At 36.1% G+C, this 17,472-nt stretch overlaps 1 protein-coding gene across 1 annotated transcript in view; it reads left to right on the top strand.

Annotated features, from left to right (window-relative positions):
* Positions 1-10,351, top strand: part of FBXO8 (F-box protein 8) — a 40,495-nt gene extending 30,144 nt beyond the window's left edge. The window contains exons 4-6 of the mRNA XM_037042158.1: positions 5,570-5,688; positions 8,218-8,414; positions 9,718-10,351. Coding sequence (XP_036898053.1) covers positions 5,570-5,688; positions 8,218-8,414; positions 9,718-9,905 — 504 coding nt within the window. The 3' untranslated portion in view covers positions 9,906-10,351. The remainder of the gene's footprint in view (positions 1-5,569; positions 5,689-8,217; positions 8,415-9,717) is intronic.
* Positions 10,352-17,472: the final 7,121 nt, after the last annotated feature.

Here is a 17,472-nt window from a genome sequence, read left to right as displayed (position 1 = left end):
GCCTTCTCTTCACAGCCCTTAGTCCCCGCTCCCACTCGGGTGTGGGCGGCGTGTGCTCTCTGTCCTTCTGAGGGAAGAGGCAAAACTTAAATCTGCTGCTCAGATTTCAAATGAAAATTATCTTTGCATTTATTTTTCCAGTTTTCTTTGCCTCCTTTCCTCTGAGTTATAAGTCACACAGGGCCTTGCTGTGAACAGCCTAATTATGGGTACCTCAATAAGAGGAAAACATTACTCTTCTAAAACAATCTTTCTGCATAGGACAACTGAAAACACCTAGGCATAGCTTTTACTGTCACCTTTGAATCTAGTGACTGAATTGGGAATAAGAATTATTAGATGCATGAGTAGTTGAAATTACCATGAATGAACGCATTGTGTGACGTTTCTGAAATAGGTGCTGAGGTCAGTCGCACACATAGGAGAGGGCACGGAAACTTCCAGAAGGGAGGGAACAATGCGAAAGTTAGTGGGCAGAATGAATGAAATGACAGAATGAAAATAGATGCCTCGTCTTAGACTTGCCCATTTTGCAGTCTTCTGCATTTATTTTACTTCTGCTAAGGAGCAAGGTGTTGAGTTTTTTTTACAGAATAGAGATCTCCAGGTGAATTTTACCTATTCAAGTTCTATGTAGGGTGTTTTTTAAAATTTTTCACTTAACTATAGAGCACATGTTATATTATTAAATAAGGAGAAAGAGCTACTGGAGTATGTAAAAATTAATAAATTTAACAATTTTCTTAGCAATTCTGAAGGCACTGTAAAAAGAAGAAATAGCATCAGCAGTCATCTTAACCACTGATGTTCTTTTCAAACAAGACAATGGGAATACTCTTATGTGACCTGTAGAGAGCTGTTCCTGATGTGCTAATAGCTTAGAAATAATCAAGAAAACAAAAGTTTTCATAACATGTTGTGTCACCTAATTTTTACATCGTTATTTTTGATGTGAAAATGTTCAATTTCAGCACATCGAATATTAATATATTAGTGCCATGTTGAAAGAAAAATTAGAGATCTAGATGGAACTATGTTTTATAAGTAATTATTGTTAAAATTTGGGGGTTGTTATTTTAAAAGTCTTTCATTTTTTTAAATAAAGAACATTAAATGCACCGTCCAGTTTGCTTTCTATTATATAGTGCTCTAAAGGTAGGTTCATTATCTGAAAGGCAGTACCCACGGTACAGGATTTTCACGTGGCATACAAGCGCGGATTTGAACAAAACGAGCTACATCGAGATTTTCACTAAATGTGTTTCCTAAGTTGTTCTGCGGGGAAACGAGGGAACGCCCTCGCATGCCACAGTCTGGCTTAGTTAATGATTCCCTTTACTGATCAGTGGTTACACAGTGTTTCTGCCGACAGCTCGTACTCTGAGCACCAAGAGTCAGCGCTTTTGTTTTTAATTAAGACTTTATTTTTTTAAGAGTAGCTTTAAGTTCACAGCAAAAGCGGTACTTTTTTATTTGGCTTTGCATGCCTGGTTTTCTAGAATTCACTCTGTTCCCAAATATGTATTTTCTGGTTCTGAGAGTATATATATTTGGGAGATTTTGCTTTTGAAACACACTGTGGATGAGTGATTTAATTTTTTAAAACAGGCTTTTTAAAAGGTGAGAGAAAAGGGTATTTATGTAATAGAAGAAAACAAAGGAGCTACATGTTAAACCTTGAATTGTTATGTGGAAAGAGCCATTCGCACATGAGTAGTGAGTGAATGGAGAGGAGCATAATATAGGTGGCCAAGCTCCAGAACATCTTTTCTTCATTCTGAATGACTTCTTAATATTGGTTTTAGTGTTATATTTGTATTTTCTTGAATTATTTGCTTTTGCCACCTAAACAAATTATGACAGAACAGCTCACCACTCCAATTTGATCGTATAAATCTTGGTGCTCTCATTCACATGACAAATTTTAGTGGGACACTTTATGGAAACTGCTTTATAAAATTTCTTTTTTTTTCCCTTGAATTGCTGGAAACATCTGTTCTACTAAAGAAAAGTTTAACAAGAGATAGGGTGAATTCATTTTACCTGGGTTCTCATTCCGGCTTGGCTCTCCTTTGATTTATTCCTTGAGGATTTCTTGTTCCACCCTGCACTGCTCCTGATAGGTCTTTACCACGTTGCTCAGGATCCTGATCAGCTCGCCTCTCCAACTCTCCCCAGTGCTCCCTTAGGAGAAAACCAACATGCACTCCGCTTTCTACTTTTATCGCTTTCTTAAAACCTTGTCTCTGCACCAGCAGTGCTAGCCTATCCACCAGGTTTAGAAAGCACAATGAACTCACCTGTATTCTCAGTCCTCCCCCTGCTCCCCTCTTCTCTCTACCTTGCTGCTCACATTATCTCCTCTTTCTCTTGCACTTCAGTCTTGTCTTGTATCTATTGATGTTCTTTTCTTCTTTTTTCTGACATGCATGGGTCAAAATTATCTTAGAAATTTTTCATTTTAGCTTTTTGCCCTTTAATTTTGCCATGTTTGTACTTCTTGGTACTAATATATTTTTCAGGTGAGTGGTCTATCCTGTTTCCTTACTTTGTGTTCCTTCCTTAGCTTTCTACTTGCACTTGAGAGCCCCTGTTACTCTGCAAAGAGACCTCTTGAAAGTCACTGCTTTCATTTTTCTCAATCACCAAATCCATTGTCCTCTTTTCCCATTTTTATTTCTAGAGCTATCTAAAAGACAAAGGAAACTAACCACTGTTCTATGCTAGACACTTTTATATCCTCACAATAGCCTTTTTTTTTTTTTACTGATCAGGACCTGAGGCTCAAAAAGTTGGGTAAATTGTTTATGTCAACATAATCATTCAGTGGCAGAGCCATAATTTGGCCCTGCTTCTTGAAAAGTTTGCTTCTTTAACTATGCTGTGTAATTTGCATTGTATACTTTTAATTTCAAAGACTCTTAGCCTCTGGGCATTCATTATTCTGTCCCTGTCCCCTTACTGATTCTTCTTATTCAGGATCCTTTATCTGTACCTTCAATTCTCACTTTTTTCATGTTACATTGCCCACAGTGTACTGTGCCTTTCTAGTTGTATCTGTCAGCATTTCTAAGACCATACCACCACTGTTCCCTTCAAATTAATGCCCTCCAGAACCTTTGGGCTTTTTACTATCTGCCTTTTTTTTTTTTCAGTGCATCATTTCTTTCTGCATCTAAGCCAAATGTGTCGGGTATCTTTGTCTTTTACTTTTGATTATCCCCTGGCTTGGTAGTTAGCATATGAAGGGGTTTTCCCCCATGTTTTTAGAATAGATTTCCCTTGCATTTTTTATTGCTTTTTCACATGTCCAAACCTGAACAAGTTAGGTTAATATTAGTCTCGAAACATGTAATCCATAAAAAAGGAAATGACCAACAATATACTTTTATGATACTTATGTGAGGCAAATACCAATGTTAATTTATAACTAAGGAGCATCAAATGATATTAAAATGATATATATTATATAAATAGGGATTTATATACTATTTATGAATCACATTAGTGTTTTTTAATATTTTATATAATTTTACTTATTTATTCTCACCTGAGGACTTTTTAAATTGCTTTTTAGAGATAGGGAGAGGAGGAGGAGGAAGAAGAGAAGAGAAAGAGAGAGAGAGAGAGAAACATTGATGTGAGATAGAAACATTGGTTGCCTCTCATAAGTGCCCCAACTGGGGGAATCTACCCGCCACTTAGGTATGTGCCCTGACTGGGCATCGAACCCTCAGTCTTTCAGTCCACAGGACGATGCTCCAACCAACTGAGCCATCATGGCCAGAGCATGTATCTTATATGATTTTTTAAAAATAGATTAAAATTGTTTTACATGTCTTAAAAATTGATTTACAAGTAGGTATGAATTGAAGACCCTATTAAATAATATCTAATTGACACTTCTCTGTCTTTGAATCACTTGGGTTAAAATTAAGCACTTCTGATTCTTATTCTTTTAAATGCAGGAATTTTATAAAATACCTGACAATTTTTGCTGAGTACATCAATTACATATACAGTCAACTCTCGATTATCCAAACTAATGGAGGAAGGATGGAACAAGCATCACCATCCCTCTGGTTCCTGCCCCCTCAGACAATTGTTGAAAGCCGCACTCCAGACAGACTCTCTGGCTTTCCATCTCCATCATGTTAACATTCTCTAGTCTTGTATCGCAGATGCAGTCCGAAATATGGCTTGCAGTTGAGTTGACAAGAAAGTTTCATGTTATCACACTTTGTTTCTCTACATTTTTTGAATCGGGTGCTTTAGGACTGCTTTGGTACTATTAAAATTCTCACTAGGATGTTATCTGATGGCTCATACAATTAGTTTTATATAAAAAACTTATCTTTGAATTACAATTTACAGAGAATGATCGCCTTTCAAAAGCATTACCTTGTGGTACCAAATTATTTTTTAACATTTTTCAATATGAAAAATTTGTGAGAGTTTTAAGAGCATTTAATAAAAATCTTACAACTTTTTGAATTCTTAATGTGTATAATATATCTGAGTACTATGTAAGTGTAAGGGGAAGAAATGCTGAAGGAATTTATGTGTGAAAACAGTATGTCGGGTGCATATAATACATCATTTTCTCTACCGATTAACTGCACACAATATGCTATTATCCAGACATGAGCATTCATGGTAATGCATGTATCTGGATAACTGTGAGTTGAAATAAACACACCTGCCTTTTATTTCAATGATTGCACATTCAAATCCACTTAAGGCAATCATTTGAATGTGACCTCCATATACATTGAGAGAACATTGGTTTTAGCATTTGATTTTTTTTGTTGGTGGTGGTGGTTTAAATCTAAAGTAGGTACAGACTATGGGTAATGCTTCTCTGGAAAACTTTGCATGCAGAGAAAAGGAAATTCAAAGATAAATCCTATGAAAAACATAAAGCGTTTTATGTTTTGCCTCAGTGTGTGTTGGAGCTCAGTTCTTGTAGAATATAGCAACGCTTAAAGCCAAAGTGTCCACAGCCCATAAACTGGCCTGGAATTGTGCCCACTTTGCTTTAAGTTAGATAATTTAATTATTTTTCTTTTCAGAATAAAGTTGTTAGCCTTTCATTTGGAGAATCTTTTTTTCTCAAGAAACTAGTTCTTTGAAAAGTCCATGAGAATGCGTATCTGAGCTTTAAGAAATTGTGTGTGTGCATGTGTGGGTGGGTGTGTTGGCTAGCAGGAGTGTTTGTGATAGGGTTTATTTTGAAGTATATATAGTTTCTCCTTCCCCTCCTCAACACCCCCCTCCCTAATTTAGGCTGTGTTTTGGTATAGTTCGTTTTAACTGACATGACCCAGAAAATGGAATTAGACTTTCTTTAGGAGTCTGAACTTTGAACTTCCTACTTTTCATTGCATGTAAACCAGTGTCCATGAATAATAGTTTCAGTTTAAGTTCTAGCTTGTATTTTGCATGTTAAAGCTATAAAAAGTCTTCATGCTAGAAAGAATTTATAGCTATTGTTCTGGTGTTGCCTAATTGTTAAATTTGTAAGTAAAGACTGACTTTATTATTTATGAGATTTGTCTTTCATCCTTAGGGGGTGAGCTACTTTATGTCCAAGGGTATCCTGGATGACTCGCCGAAGGAGATAGCAAAGTTTATCTTCTGCACAAGAACACTAAATTGGAAAAAACTGAGAATCTATCTTGATGAAAGGTAAAAAATTAAAATTTTCACCAGAAATGAGTTTAGTGATGCTTTTTATGAGTCGTTTTATTTTTTAAAAACTATAGTACATAGTAGTTATCTAGTTGGAAAATAGGGTAAAGACAGGGAAAAGGTTCATATATTTTACAAGTAATTTCTTTGCTAGGTTTAACTTGCTAGTAAGGAAAGTAAAAGTTTAAAAAATTCCCCCCACACAACACACACACGCACACAAAGTGGAAGCCCAACATCTTTGTAATGGCAAACCAAAACCAAGTATTTTTTTGAGGAAGCTTCAGTCCGTTTTTCTTCATAACTAGCCATAAAATTTATGTGTTTAGGTAACTAAAAGTTCTGAATTCTGAAATTACTCAGATAAAAATCAAATAGACAAATTGGAATGATGAACTTATAAATCCCAGTGATATGAAATATGTGTGTATTTTCATATCAATACTACACAAAAATGTCATGTACAGTTTCAGAAGTCCTGCAGAGGTGTCATTTAACAGTGTGTTTTGCACATGTAGAAATGATGTCTCCTAGCTCTTCTAACTTGAGTCATATGTACTCTTCAATAATGGTGATCAATTGGCATAAAAAATAGTGGTGTAATATTTTGATGTGATGTCACTGAACTACTACTTTTAAAATTATAGATTTGATACTAATGTGAATGGCTCAAAATATGTTTTTTTATGGTAATTTTCAGTCTTTTTTACTTCTTAGGATTTTTCAACAGCCCCTGCATTCATTATATTCTAGGAACTTTGCTAGAGAGTAGGGGTATGCCGTTGATTCAAGCATAGCCCCTGTCTTTGAGGAGTTTACAGTCCAGCATACTGATCATTGAAAGAAATCTCTTACACAGACATGGTTTCATTTACTCTTTTGCTCTCTAAATGGGAAGTACCTGTGAATCAGCAGTTTTTCTCTAAAGAAGCCAATCTTTTTGTAAATATTTTAGGTTTTTACAGACCATGTGATCTCTGTCACAGCTACTTATAACTCTGCCATTGTGTCATGAAATTAGACGTACACAGTAAACAAACAAGTGAGTGTAGCTGCGTTCCAATACAATTTTATTTACAAAAATAGACGGTGGCCAAATCTGGTCCACTAACCACTGTTTGCCTATCCCTGCCATAAGCTACTGGTAGATATTAAAAGAGTGTGATTATATAATCATGATTTGGTTCAGTGATGATTGAAGCATGTATAACAAAAATGACTATTTATTAGAGTGCTATTAATAAAATATTTATGTATATACAAATATTTCTATCATTGTAAATAACCTGAATATTATTAGAATGATTGCATAAGATGGAATACTGTGGAGCTATTAAAAGAAATGAGTTAGACCTAGGTGTAAAGACATAGAAAGTTGTTCACAGTCACAGGTCTGTCCAGAAAGTGTCCAGCCACGCAATAGGAAAAGTTGAGACATTCAGTGAAGAAGATACAAGATGCAAGAAACATTGTACATAGGACAATGATGCCTCAGTCCACTTCAAAGTAGGTACCTTGGGACCTCACACAGTTCTCTCAATTGCCATCAGCTGCCCTGTCATATTTTCCCTAATCTCATCAAAGGTCTGAAATCTCCTCCCTTTCAAAGGTGATTTTGGTTTTGGGAAAAGCCAGAAGTCTCCAGGCACCAAATCTGGGCTGTAGGGGGACTGAGTTACCTGGCTGATTTGATGTTTTGCCAAAAATCTCTGCCTGAGACGTGATGCATGAGTGGGTGTGTTGTAGTGATGAAGCTGTTAATCACTAGTTGCTCATACCTGCAGCCTTCTGAATCATCCAAGTAGTTTCCATGAAAGAATGTTCAAGCTTAATGCAAAATTTGATGTAGATTCATTGGTCTGCTCACTCAGTCATTTTGAATGTGAAGGCCACACAGTACACATGCTCAGTCAACAGTGTCTATCCCCTCCCCCCACTGACTACTACAGTGAAATTGTCATTGTTCACACATGTGCACTCCAGTCCACTCTCCTTGGCTGCCAGGTTATATTGATGTCATGCAAACTGTTCTCGTTATATTAACAATGGTTGGACTTTTTCCAGACAGACCTCGTATACTGTGTAAAATAAACAAAAGAAAATTCTGAAACAATATATAGAATACATAGATATTTTTTAAAGTATGCATAAATAGTTGTTACGTCTGGTGTTGTGGATTGTTATAGAAGGTGGAGACTCCTTATTTTCATAATTTAAAAATATAAAATATTATGTTGTTCATTTGGACTTAGCCAAGAAAACACTTAAAAAGTATGGTAGCTGCCCTTTTTAATACTGAAAACTTTATTTTTTTATTTTATAATTAGAATTACTTGTTATTCAATTTATGAAATATATTTAAATCATTGCTTAGATAATCACACTCAGATTTTTTTAAAATTTTAAGAATTATATATACTTTATAGGATTAGCTGATCTGGTACTCAGTAATAAAGTATTTTTATTCAAAAGCTGATTAATAGAGAAACATTAACTAAAGGTCTGTCCATTTTTTTTTCTTATTAGGAGAGATGTCTTGGATGACCTGGTAACACTGCATAATTTTAGAAATCAATTCTTGCCCAATGCACTGAGAGAATTTTTTCGTCACATCCATGCCCCTGAAGAGCGTGGGGAATATCTTGAAACTCTTATAACAAAGTTCTCACATAGATTCTGTGCTTGTAACCCTGATTTAATGAGAGAACTTGGCCTTAGCCCTGGTAAGAATATATATATATATATATATGTACATATATATAGTGAATTCCTTCCTTCTCTCACTCCCACCTCCAGGTAAAAACAGTTTCTCACCATAGAGAAAAATTACAGATACTTGTTTTATTGCTTGTAGCAGTGACGACTTTAGCTTGCCGTATCATTTGTATATAGTAGATATACTGTCTTAAGAGGAAAGTTAGACTTCGCTATTTAAGTTTTTAGAAAATTATTCTTGTTTGAATGTTGGTAGTTTTACTAGTCGAATTAAAAACTTGAGAAATATTTTTAAAACTTTTATGAGTTTACATATTACATAGGTAACATGTAGAATTTTTCTAATATGTGTTTTTAATATAACTAGTGTTCATGTGCATATGTACATAATGTAGCCTGAGTCACTTGCATATTTTTTCTCATGAGATATAGCTTTAGTAATCTATTCATATCAAGTTTTATTATGCTTACTAAGAATATAACAAAATATTTATCATATAAAATTGGTTGTAAATGCTTTTATAAGACATAATGTTTAATTGGCCTTATGAAGACTGAGGATTCTGAAATATAAACACCATAGTAGTAGCAAGCAGTTTAGCAGATAGGAGTAGCAAGATCATCCATTTGTAACTGTTTTAACAGTAAACATCAGCCATTGCCCTAACTGTGTGTGTGTGTATAAATATTTTTGTTGCATGGTGCTCAGCTTTAGCAATCTTCTCCCTAAAGATTTACTTTTGAGGGTCATGTGTAAATTCCACAGACCTTAAAATACATATCTCAAATAATATTATTTTAACAATCTTATGAGTTGTTTACATTTTATTTTCTAGTACCAAGTTAATAACGTTTTCTTGTCATTAAAGATGCTTTCAGATTAAATTGGGGTTTTGTAAAATCATATGTAAATAAATATTTGGCCTCTTTTTAAGGAAAGGTAAATATGCTGACAGCACAATAGTACTTTTCGGGGAGTTGAATGGGACTATCACATTTGAAACAAGATGAAAAAGGACCTTTTAAAACTTAGAGTTTTCACTATAAACGCTTGAACCATTTGGAAATTCTTTAGAACTCAAGAAAGTGCAGAATTGGTATTCGGTTAGGATGCTGAGCCCTCCCCGTTTGCCCACTACAGGGAATTTCCCAGGACACTGGACCGTCGTGGCTAAAAATGGGAGAGACCAGCCAGTGTGGCCTGGCGACCCTCGCGTTAGAATCCAGTCTCGAGCCCTTGGAATCGTGAATATGTCTGCATTGCCTCATGCCTGTGGAACCACATTTTGAAACATTTCTTTTTCCTTCCAGACGCAGTCTATGTCCTGTGCTACTCTCTGATTCTGCTTTCCATTGACCTCACTAGCCCTCATGTGAAGAATAAAATGTCAAAACGAGAATTTATTCGAAACACCCGTCGTGCTGCTCAGAATATCAGTGAAGATTTTGTAGGGCACCTTTATGACAACATCTACCTTATTGGCCATGTGGCTGCATAAAAGCACAATTGCTAGGACTTTAACTTTTCACGTCTAACTAAAAGCTACCCAAGGACTTATTTCGCACATATGGGATTTACGTTAGTGCTGGTTCTTCTAGCCACTGTACACGATCAAGCTTGAGTGTGCGGTCTTGTTTCCTTTCACTGTTTTCTTTTTCTGTAATTTCCTTGAGGAACTAAACAATTTTGCAGAATTTTTCTTAATTTTACTTATCATGTTTGCACAAAGCAGAGCCCTTGTCTGACATAGCTGTTTAAGAATGTTAAACTGACATTATAGTCTAAAAGATAGTATATTTGTGCATTAGATTTTCCTGAAAAACTTTACTCACTTCCATTCTTTTTTTAAAATACCATGTAATGTGTACATAATTAACTAAAGAGATTTATAATCATAATTATTTTATTGTAAAAATTTTAACTAAAGCCTTTTTTTCTCTCAAACTGAGTCCTGAAATTTATTTGATTTTTGATCTGAGATTATTAGTTTTCATGAACATTGAATCTTACTTTGGTAAAAATCAATACTAGTTTCTCTTTCCTTTGAACTTTCAAGAGTATTGATTTGTTAGTATGCAAAATAGGCATATATTTTTATGATATGAATTTATCACTTTTAATTTTAAAACTTCTGGGTTAGTCAAGTCACAATGAACAAAATAGCATCACAACATATTTGAAATAATTAGTCTAACTTTACTATTGACCTAGTATTGATGATTTCTGTTCATATCAGTTGGGATAAGGATTTTGTGAATGATAGTAAACATTCTCCATTCATTCATTCAGTAAACATTTATCAAGGGTCTTCCACATGCTAAGCACTATGGTAGGTCCTGGTGAAATTTGGATATCAGTGCTGCCTTCACAAGTGTTACGTGAGTGGGTCATGAGAGGAAAAATACTGCTTAATGGAGATCAAACGTATAAAGTATATCTTAATTAACAATTGGTTAGTAATTAAAACACTTAACATTGGAATGATAAAGAACAGTGTATTTATACAGTAAGACAGAAGTTCCCGGGAGATGCCTCAAAACGAAGAGCATCAGCTTGCAGATGACACACTATGCGATGGACAGAGCTACTAGTTTATTGGGAGGGGATTGGAGGCCTAGGAACCCCTTACTGGGGGGGGGTGGCATCCTAGCTTTCTTCCATCTCTGGCCCTGCATCAGCAATGCAGCTGAACGGCGTGCTGCAGAATTTTCAAGGACAAACCGTAAGATAAACAACTTTTGAAAGTCAAAGGGACTTTTAAACTGGTAGCAAACACTTTCTAAAATTTTGAAGCAAGTATCATAATAATATTCACAGATACATAATCTTGAATTCCATGACTAAATATTTCTTCAATTTCCAAAATGATTAAATAACTTCAAAACTATCATGAAATTTTCTAAAAACAAAGAGTAGTGATAATATTTATTTTATTCCTTTTTTCCAGGGAATGGCACTTTCCCTTCTCTATCTCCTTTTTGTCTTTGTTTTTCCATTCCTGTCCCCCCCCACCATTTGGTTTTTCCACCTGTTTTAGCTTGACTATCTGTTTTCTTTTACTTTTTTTTTGTATCTTCCTTTTCTGTTTCTTTTCCTTTTTTCTGTTTTACTTTTCCATTCTGACCTGACTATAAATATAAATTGCCGGTATTATTTTTTTAGCATTTTATTTAAAAAACTTCAAGCATATAAAAGTTAAATATTACATAGAATGCTAGTGTTCACCTACCCAGATTCAACAATTAAAATTTTACGGCATTCACTTTACCATGTACTTATCCATCTCTCTATCCATCAATCAGCCCATCGAACTGTTTTGATATAGGTTGCAGGAAGTTTCAGATATCAATACACTTCGTTCCTAAAGACTTCAACTTGCATGTCATTAACTAGAGATCCATTTTTAATTTTTTTCTTTTAGGTAAATTTACATTTAATAAAATGCATAAATATTGAATATACTAATTAGTGAGTCTTCACAAATGCCTGCACCTGTGTAAACCAGGACCATATCAAAAGACAGAACTCTATAAAGTGTATTTATCATTAATATTGAACCACTACACCTAAAATATAAAAACTTTGTAACCATAAAATTATGGTTACATAAGGTATGTTTACCTCATTGCCCTATGTGTTATCTTATAGTTGTCATATGTCTTACAAATAACATATGTTATACAATTCACAATAAAATAATATAATTTGCTTTGAACAGTTATAAATATTTTAAAGAAAAATACTCTTATATTTACTCACTGTCATTTCTAATGCTAGGCCTTTTTGGAGTCTCACAGACCTGTGAGGGTCCATTGATTTTTTTCACTGTTTATCTGAATCTTTATTCCAGTTCACTTACTCTCTGGCAGTTATTCTTTTAAGCCCGTTGAAAGAGTTTTTTCCTCTTAATTACTGTATTTTTTGGTTATAGAAATTTTATTTACTTTTTGTAATTTATATTTCTGTGTTATTTCCTATCCTTTCTTTCATTTTGAGCACATTTTCCTTACACTCTTAATCGTTACAATAGCTGCTTTAAAATCCTTTTCAGCTTATTTCGGTATCGAGGTCATCTCAGTGGCAGTCTTCCTTGATCATCTATTGTGAATAGATTACATTTTTCTGTTCCTTCTTATGTTAGTAATTTAGATTTTGTCCTGGGTATGGTGAATAAGGTATAGAAACCCAGGATTCTGATAACATGTCTCCTAAGACTTTTTTTGAACATGTTGTTGGTTAATTTGACTGAATTTCTATCTCAAGCTCCTGCCCCCCTCAGTTGGTGGCAGCTCAGATCTCAGTTTAGTTCTTGAACTCAGCTGCTCTGCTTGGAGTCTCTCCTGTGCATACACGCTTCAGAGACCGGTCAAGGGTTTGGGGCAGAGTTTGCACATGGAATTCAGGGCTCTTCTCTGGTGCTTTTTTTTTTTTTTGCCAGTATTTTTCTCTTTATTTTTCAGCAACTGCCATTGCCCCAAACTCTGTCCCATGGTTCTTCAAGTCAGTGAAGCTATAGGCCGCCATGATACAGAATGAGGACTGCCCTCAGGCTAAGAGCTATACAAATTGGGAAAGTCATTCAGTGTTATTTTCTTCTTCAAAGTGTTCTCTCCTCTGTCATATCAGCCTATTTTTAAATTTTATTTATTTTTAGAGACAGAAGAAGGGAGGGAGAGAAACACCGATCAGTTGCCTGTCATCTGCACCCGGACTGGGACAGAACCAGCAACCCAGGCCTGTCCCCTGACTGGGAATCGAACAGGCTACACCCAGCCAAGGGAGCCAATGGTCAGGGCCTTAGCAGCCAATTTTAGATTGCTTTCCACTGCTTCCAGGTAGTTGATATATTCTGTCCAGAGTTCATGCTTTTTTATCTGTTGGAGGGTGGTTCTGAAAGAGTTACATGGCCATCGCTGAAAGTGGGAACCCTCTCCAATTAGACAATATTCTTTTACTACTTGTTACGCTGCTGAATAGGTTTTGCTCTTGGTTCTTTTTAAAACTAGGGGAGTACAATTTTAAAAATATTCTATCTATGAAAAACCTTAATAAATACTAAGCATTTACTAAATTAGCAATTCAGTGTTTCCCAGTGGGGGTCTCATTGGCTTTTGGGGAAGGATGGTCTTCATTATGGGAGACTGCTCCATACAGTATAGGACATAAATATGCCTAGACTTTCCCTACTAGATGTAAATAGCATCCCTCAGTAATTGTGACACGTAAATAATGTTCCAGCGTTTCCAGGTACCCACTGGGGAAGGATATCCCCTAAAGTTGGGAACTGTTGGAACTTCTTTTGGCTACAACAAACTTATCTTTCTAAAACGGAAACTCCTGACGATACCAAGTAGTTAAAGCCTTTCAATGCCTCACTCTCTACGAAATTGATTATAGCTTGGCCTGGTATGGAAGCTCCCTCATAATCTGGCCTTAGGTTTTCTTTCTTTTTTTTAAAATATATTTTATTGATTATACCATTACAGTTGTTCTATTCCCCCCCTTCAATCCCCTCCACCCGCACCCATCACTGGGCCCACGCGTTTCGTCCCACTGCACGCGAGTGTGCCACCGCCGTCAGCTCTCGCCCCCTGGGGCCTGCGTGGTCTGTCTCACTGTGCACGAATATGCGCCCATGGTCTGCCCCACACCCTAGCTGGTTCTCATCTTCCTGCGTGCCTGTCCTGCCCGACCCTGCTCACTGCTGGCTCCGCCCTCTTACCGTCCCCGTTGAACGGTTAGATGTAGTCGGACTTCCGTATAATTCAATTTTCTGTCCTTTGGTTGTGTCTTTGTTTCTCCAAACCTTTGTTGTATTCAAACTTGGTTGTGGGAGAAGGCACAGAGTTTCCACCTNGGACAGAACCAGCAACCCAGGCCTGTCCCCTGACTGGGAATCGAACAGGCTACACCCAGCCAAGAGAGCCAATGGTCAGGGCCTTAGCAGCCAATTTTAGATTGCTTTCCACTGCTTCCAGGTAGTTGATATATTCTGTCCAGAGTTCATGCTTTTTTATCTGTTGGAGGGTGGTTCTGAAAGAGTTACATGGCCATCGCTGAAAGTGGGAACCCTCTCCAATTAGACAATATTCTTTTACTACTTGTTACGCTGCTGAATAGGTTTTGCTCTTGGTTCTTTTTAAAACTAGGGGAGTACAATTTTAAAAATATTCTATCTATGAAAAACCTTAATAAATACTAAGCATTTACTAAATTAGCAATTCAGTGTTTCCCAGTGGGGGTCCCATTGGCTTTTGGGGAAGGATGGTCTTCATTATGGGAGACTGGTCCATACAGTATAGGACATAAATATGCCTAGACTTCCCCTACTAGATGTAAATAGCATCCCTCAGTAATTGTGACACATAAATAATGTTCCAGTGTTTCCAGGTACCCACTGGGGAAGGATATCCCCTAAAGTTGGGAACTGTTGGAACTTCTTTTGGCTACAACAAACTTATCTTTCTAAAACGGAAACTCCTGATGATACCAAGTAGTTAAAGCCTTTCAATGCCTCACTCTCTACGAAATTGATTATAGCCTGGCCTGGTATGGAAGCTCCCTCATAATCTGGCCTTAGCTTTTCTTTCAAAGCTTCATCTCAAATGTGGTCTGGTCTCTCTTTGCCTCTTACAAGCTGTTCTTTCTGTGTATTCTTCTCTCCCTTCTGTCTCTAAAGTTCCCCTTATCTAAGATCCACTCCAAGTGTATTTTCTTTATCAAAGCTATCAAAGACTGCCTTTACCATAACATTACTGGTTTTAATTGCTTCTTCCTAAACCGTAGCACTTTGTAAATATTTTTATTATTATAATTATATTATAATTTTCTACATGTCTAATTCCATTATTGGAATGTGATCTTATTACTGTCAATGATTGCTCCCAGCTTGTCAGATTTTATTATAAGGACTGAACTAGCAAAGTGGCAGAGGACTTAGAGAGGAGGAATGAATTTCAAAAAAATTAGTAACACTAATAATTGATAAAATGTAGTGATTTTTGGACAAAGTCTTCTAACATGGGGATCTGGTTGTCTTATTAGCAAAGTAGCTACTAGGAGAAGCAACCTGTACAGTAATGGAGAAAAATGGAAAGATAAGGATCCCAATTTTTGAATTTGGAAGTATCAATAGAACATTGATGGACTGCAACTGGAGAATAAGAACAGAATTCATAAACAATTGGGGCTGAATATGTCCATTTGGGGGATTGTATTAGTTTATGAAGTATGTTATATTAAGTGAAGGGTGGGAAAAGAACTCTTCTAGAGAATATGTTGACTAAAAAGAAATACTTGGGAAACAAAGCATTTTAAGTTTTGGCAGAGGAAACAAGTCAGAAAAAGAGGTTTTTTTTGAAACTGGAGAAGGGCCAGAGAAGAATGGTATCCCAAGAACTAGGAAAGGAGAGATTTAGGAAGGATGTTAAGCTCTGCATGTGATGCAGGCTGAGAAAATAGTTTTTTCCATCTACACTCAGCCTTGTTTGAGCCTGCCTTTTCCACTTGGGGCTGAGTTCTTTGAGGCTATAAACTCCCGGTAGTGCTAATGTCTTTTATGTTGTCTGTGACCACACGTTCCCTTCCTTGCTGTGTAATCTGAGCTCTGCTGAAACCCACCAGGGTACTTCCGATCCACTGCACCTCCGACCTGTCTACACCTTCCTGCCTACTGAAGGCTGTGCTCTTTCAAGCTCAGAACACACCTTGCCAGCTGGGTCCTGTGAGTACATGTGTCCTACACACAATCAACACCTGTGTTTTCTAACATACACGATTTCTTTGAAAGAAAAAGAACACAAAATGGAGAAATGCTTAAAAACTTTCAGTTTTCCAAACTTATCATCAGGGGTTTTCCTATTATATTCTGTTAAAACGAACACGTTCTAATCTCATTTGTTCTGCTTTTCCATCTGCAAAGCTTGTCATCCCTCCCCTGGAGTTACCTGTTGAAATGCAATTTGTCCCTCAAAGTTTTTCCCAGACTCTTTTTCCTCCAGCACAACTTTCTCAATTCTCGCAGGTGAAAATGCTGCTGTTGTGTCTCCCTCAGTTCCTAACACAGACCTGGGCCCTGAGCAGTTTCTCCATAAACCCGACTGAGTTATTTTAGCCCTGGTTCAATTTCTACATAGGCATACAGAAGGATGCTTTACTATTTGCATTTTTAAAAAATATACCCAGACCCTTTAGATGTGCTACAGTTTCAAGTCAGAATATTAGTTAATATTTTAAAATATTTATACAGATTTAACCTATGTATTATTCTAGATGTAAATTCATCTCTCTAGTACTTCTAATTTTAAATATTTGGGTAAATTTTGGCTTTGAGATATATATATATATATGTTTAATTTCAGGAGTTTAAATCATTGAGCTTGTAACTTCTCTAAATCGATCTTTTATATTTTCAACAATATTTTTTATATGTGCTCAATGAGAGTAAGCTGGTTCAGAAGTCTTAATATTTAAGATAACCTGTTTATTCCAAGTGGGATTTGTTTTTTGGAGTTTAAAGTAAACTTGCTCTTAAGGATCACGATTTCTTAAAGATCACTTTAAATAACACAACTGCTCCCCATTTCTTCTCAAACACTTGCAAGTGAGTGTGTCCTCTTTGGAAAGCTGTTCTATGGAAATAGCCCAAAATAGACAAAAGGCAGTACATGCACCTTGATCACATCATCGTTTTTAATTTTTTTCAAAGAGACAGAAACAAGTGGAGGCCCCAGATATGGGCCTTTTCTAGCAAATGACCAACAGTATTTGAGTACCTACTGTGTAGCGGACTCTATGCTAAGCACTGGTGCAGTATGCCCAGATACATCCTCGTGATGTATTACTATGAAGCCATGGTGTTTGTATAGTAAATAATACGGAAAACAGTTACAAAGATGATATGTAAAGGGATATTAAGTTATAGACATACTCACATGTTCTAATTGCTATGTAACACAAAGCAAAAACCTATGACTGGAAAAAAATGAATAAAGTATGCCAAAATATTACAGGTAATGACTTTTTTTCTTATTCTTTCAAATATTATTAAAGGTTGCATATTTTAG

This window comes from Sturnira hondurensis, unplaced genomic scaffold (assembly GCF_014824575.4).
Source record: "Sturnira hondurensis isolate 20B ecotype Veracruz unplaced genomic scaffold, ASM1482457v3 Scaffold0003693, whole genome shotgun sequence".
Classification (NCBI taxonomy): Eukaryota; Metazoa; Chordata; class Mammalia; order Chiroptera; family Phyllostomidae; genus Sturnira; species Sturnira hondurensis.
The sequence above is the reverse complement of the archived record's forward strand: the minus strand, read 5'-3'. Positions and strand labels throughout refer to the sequence as shown.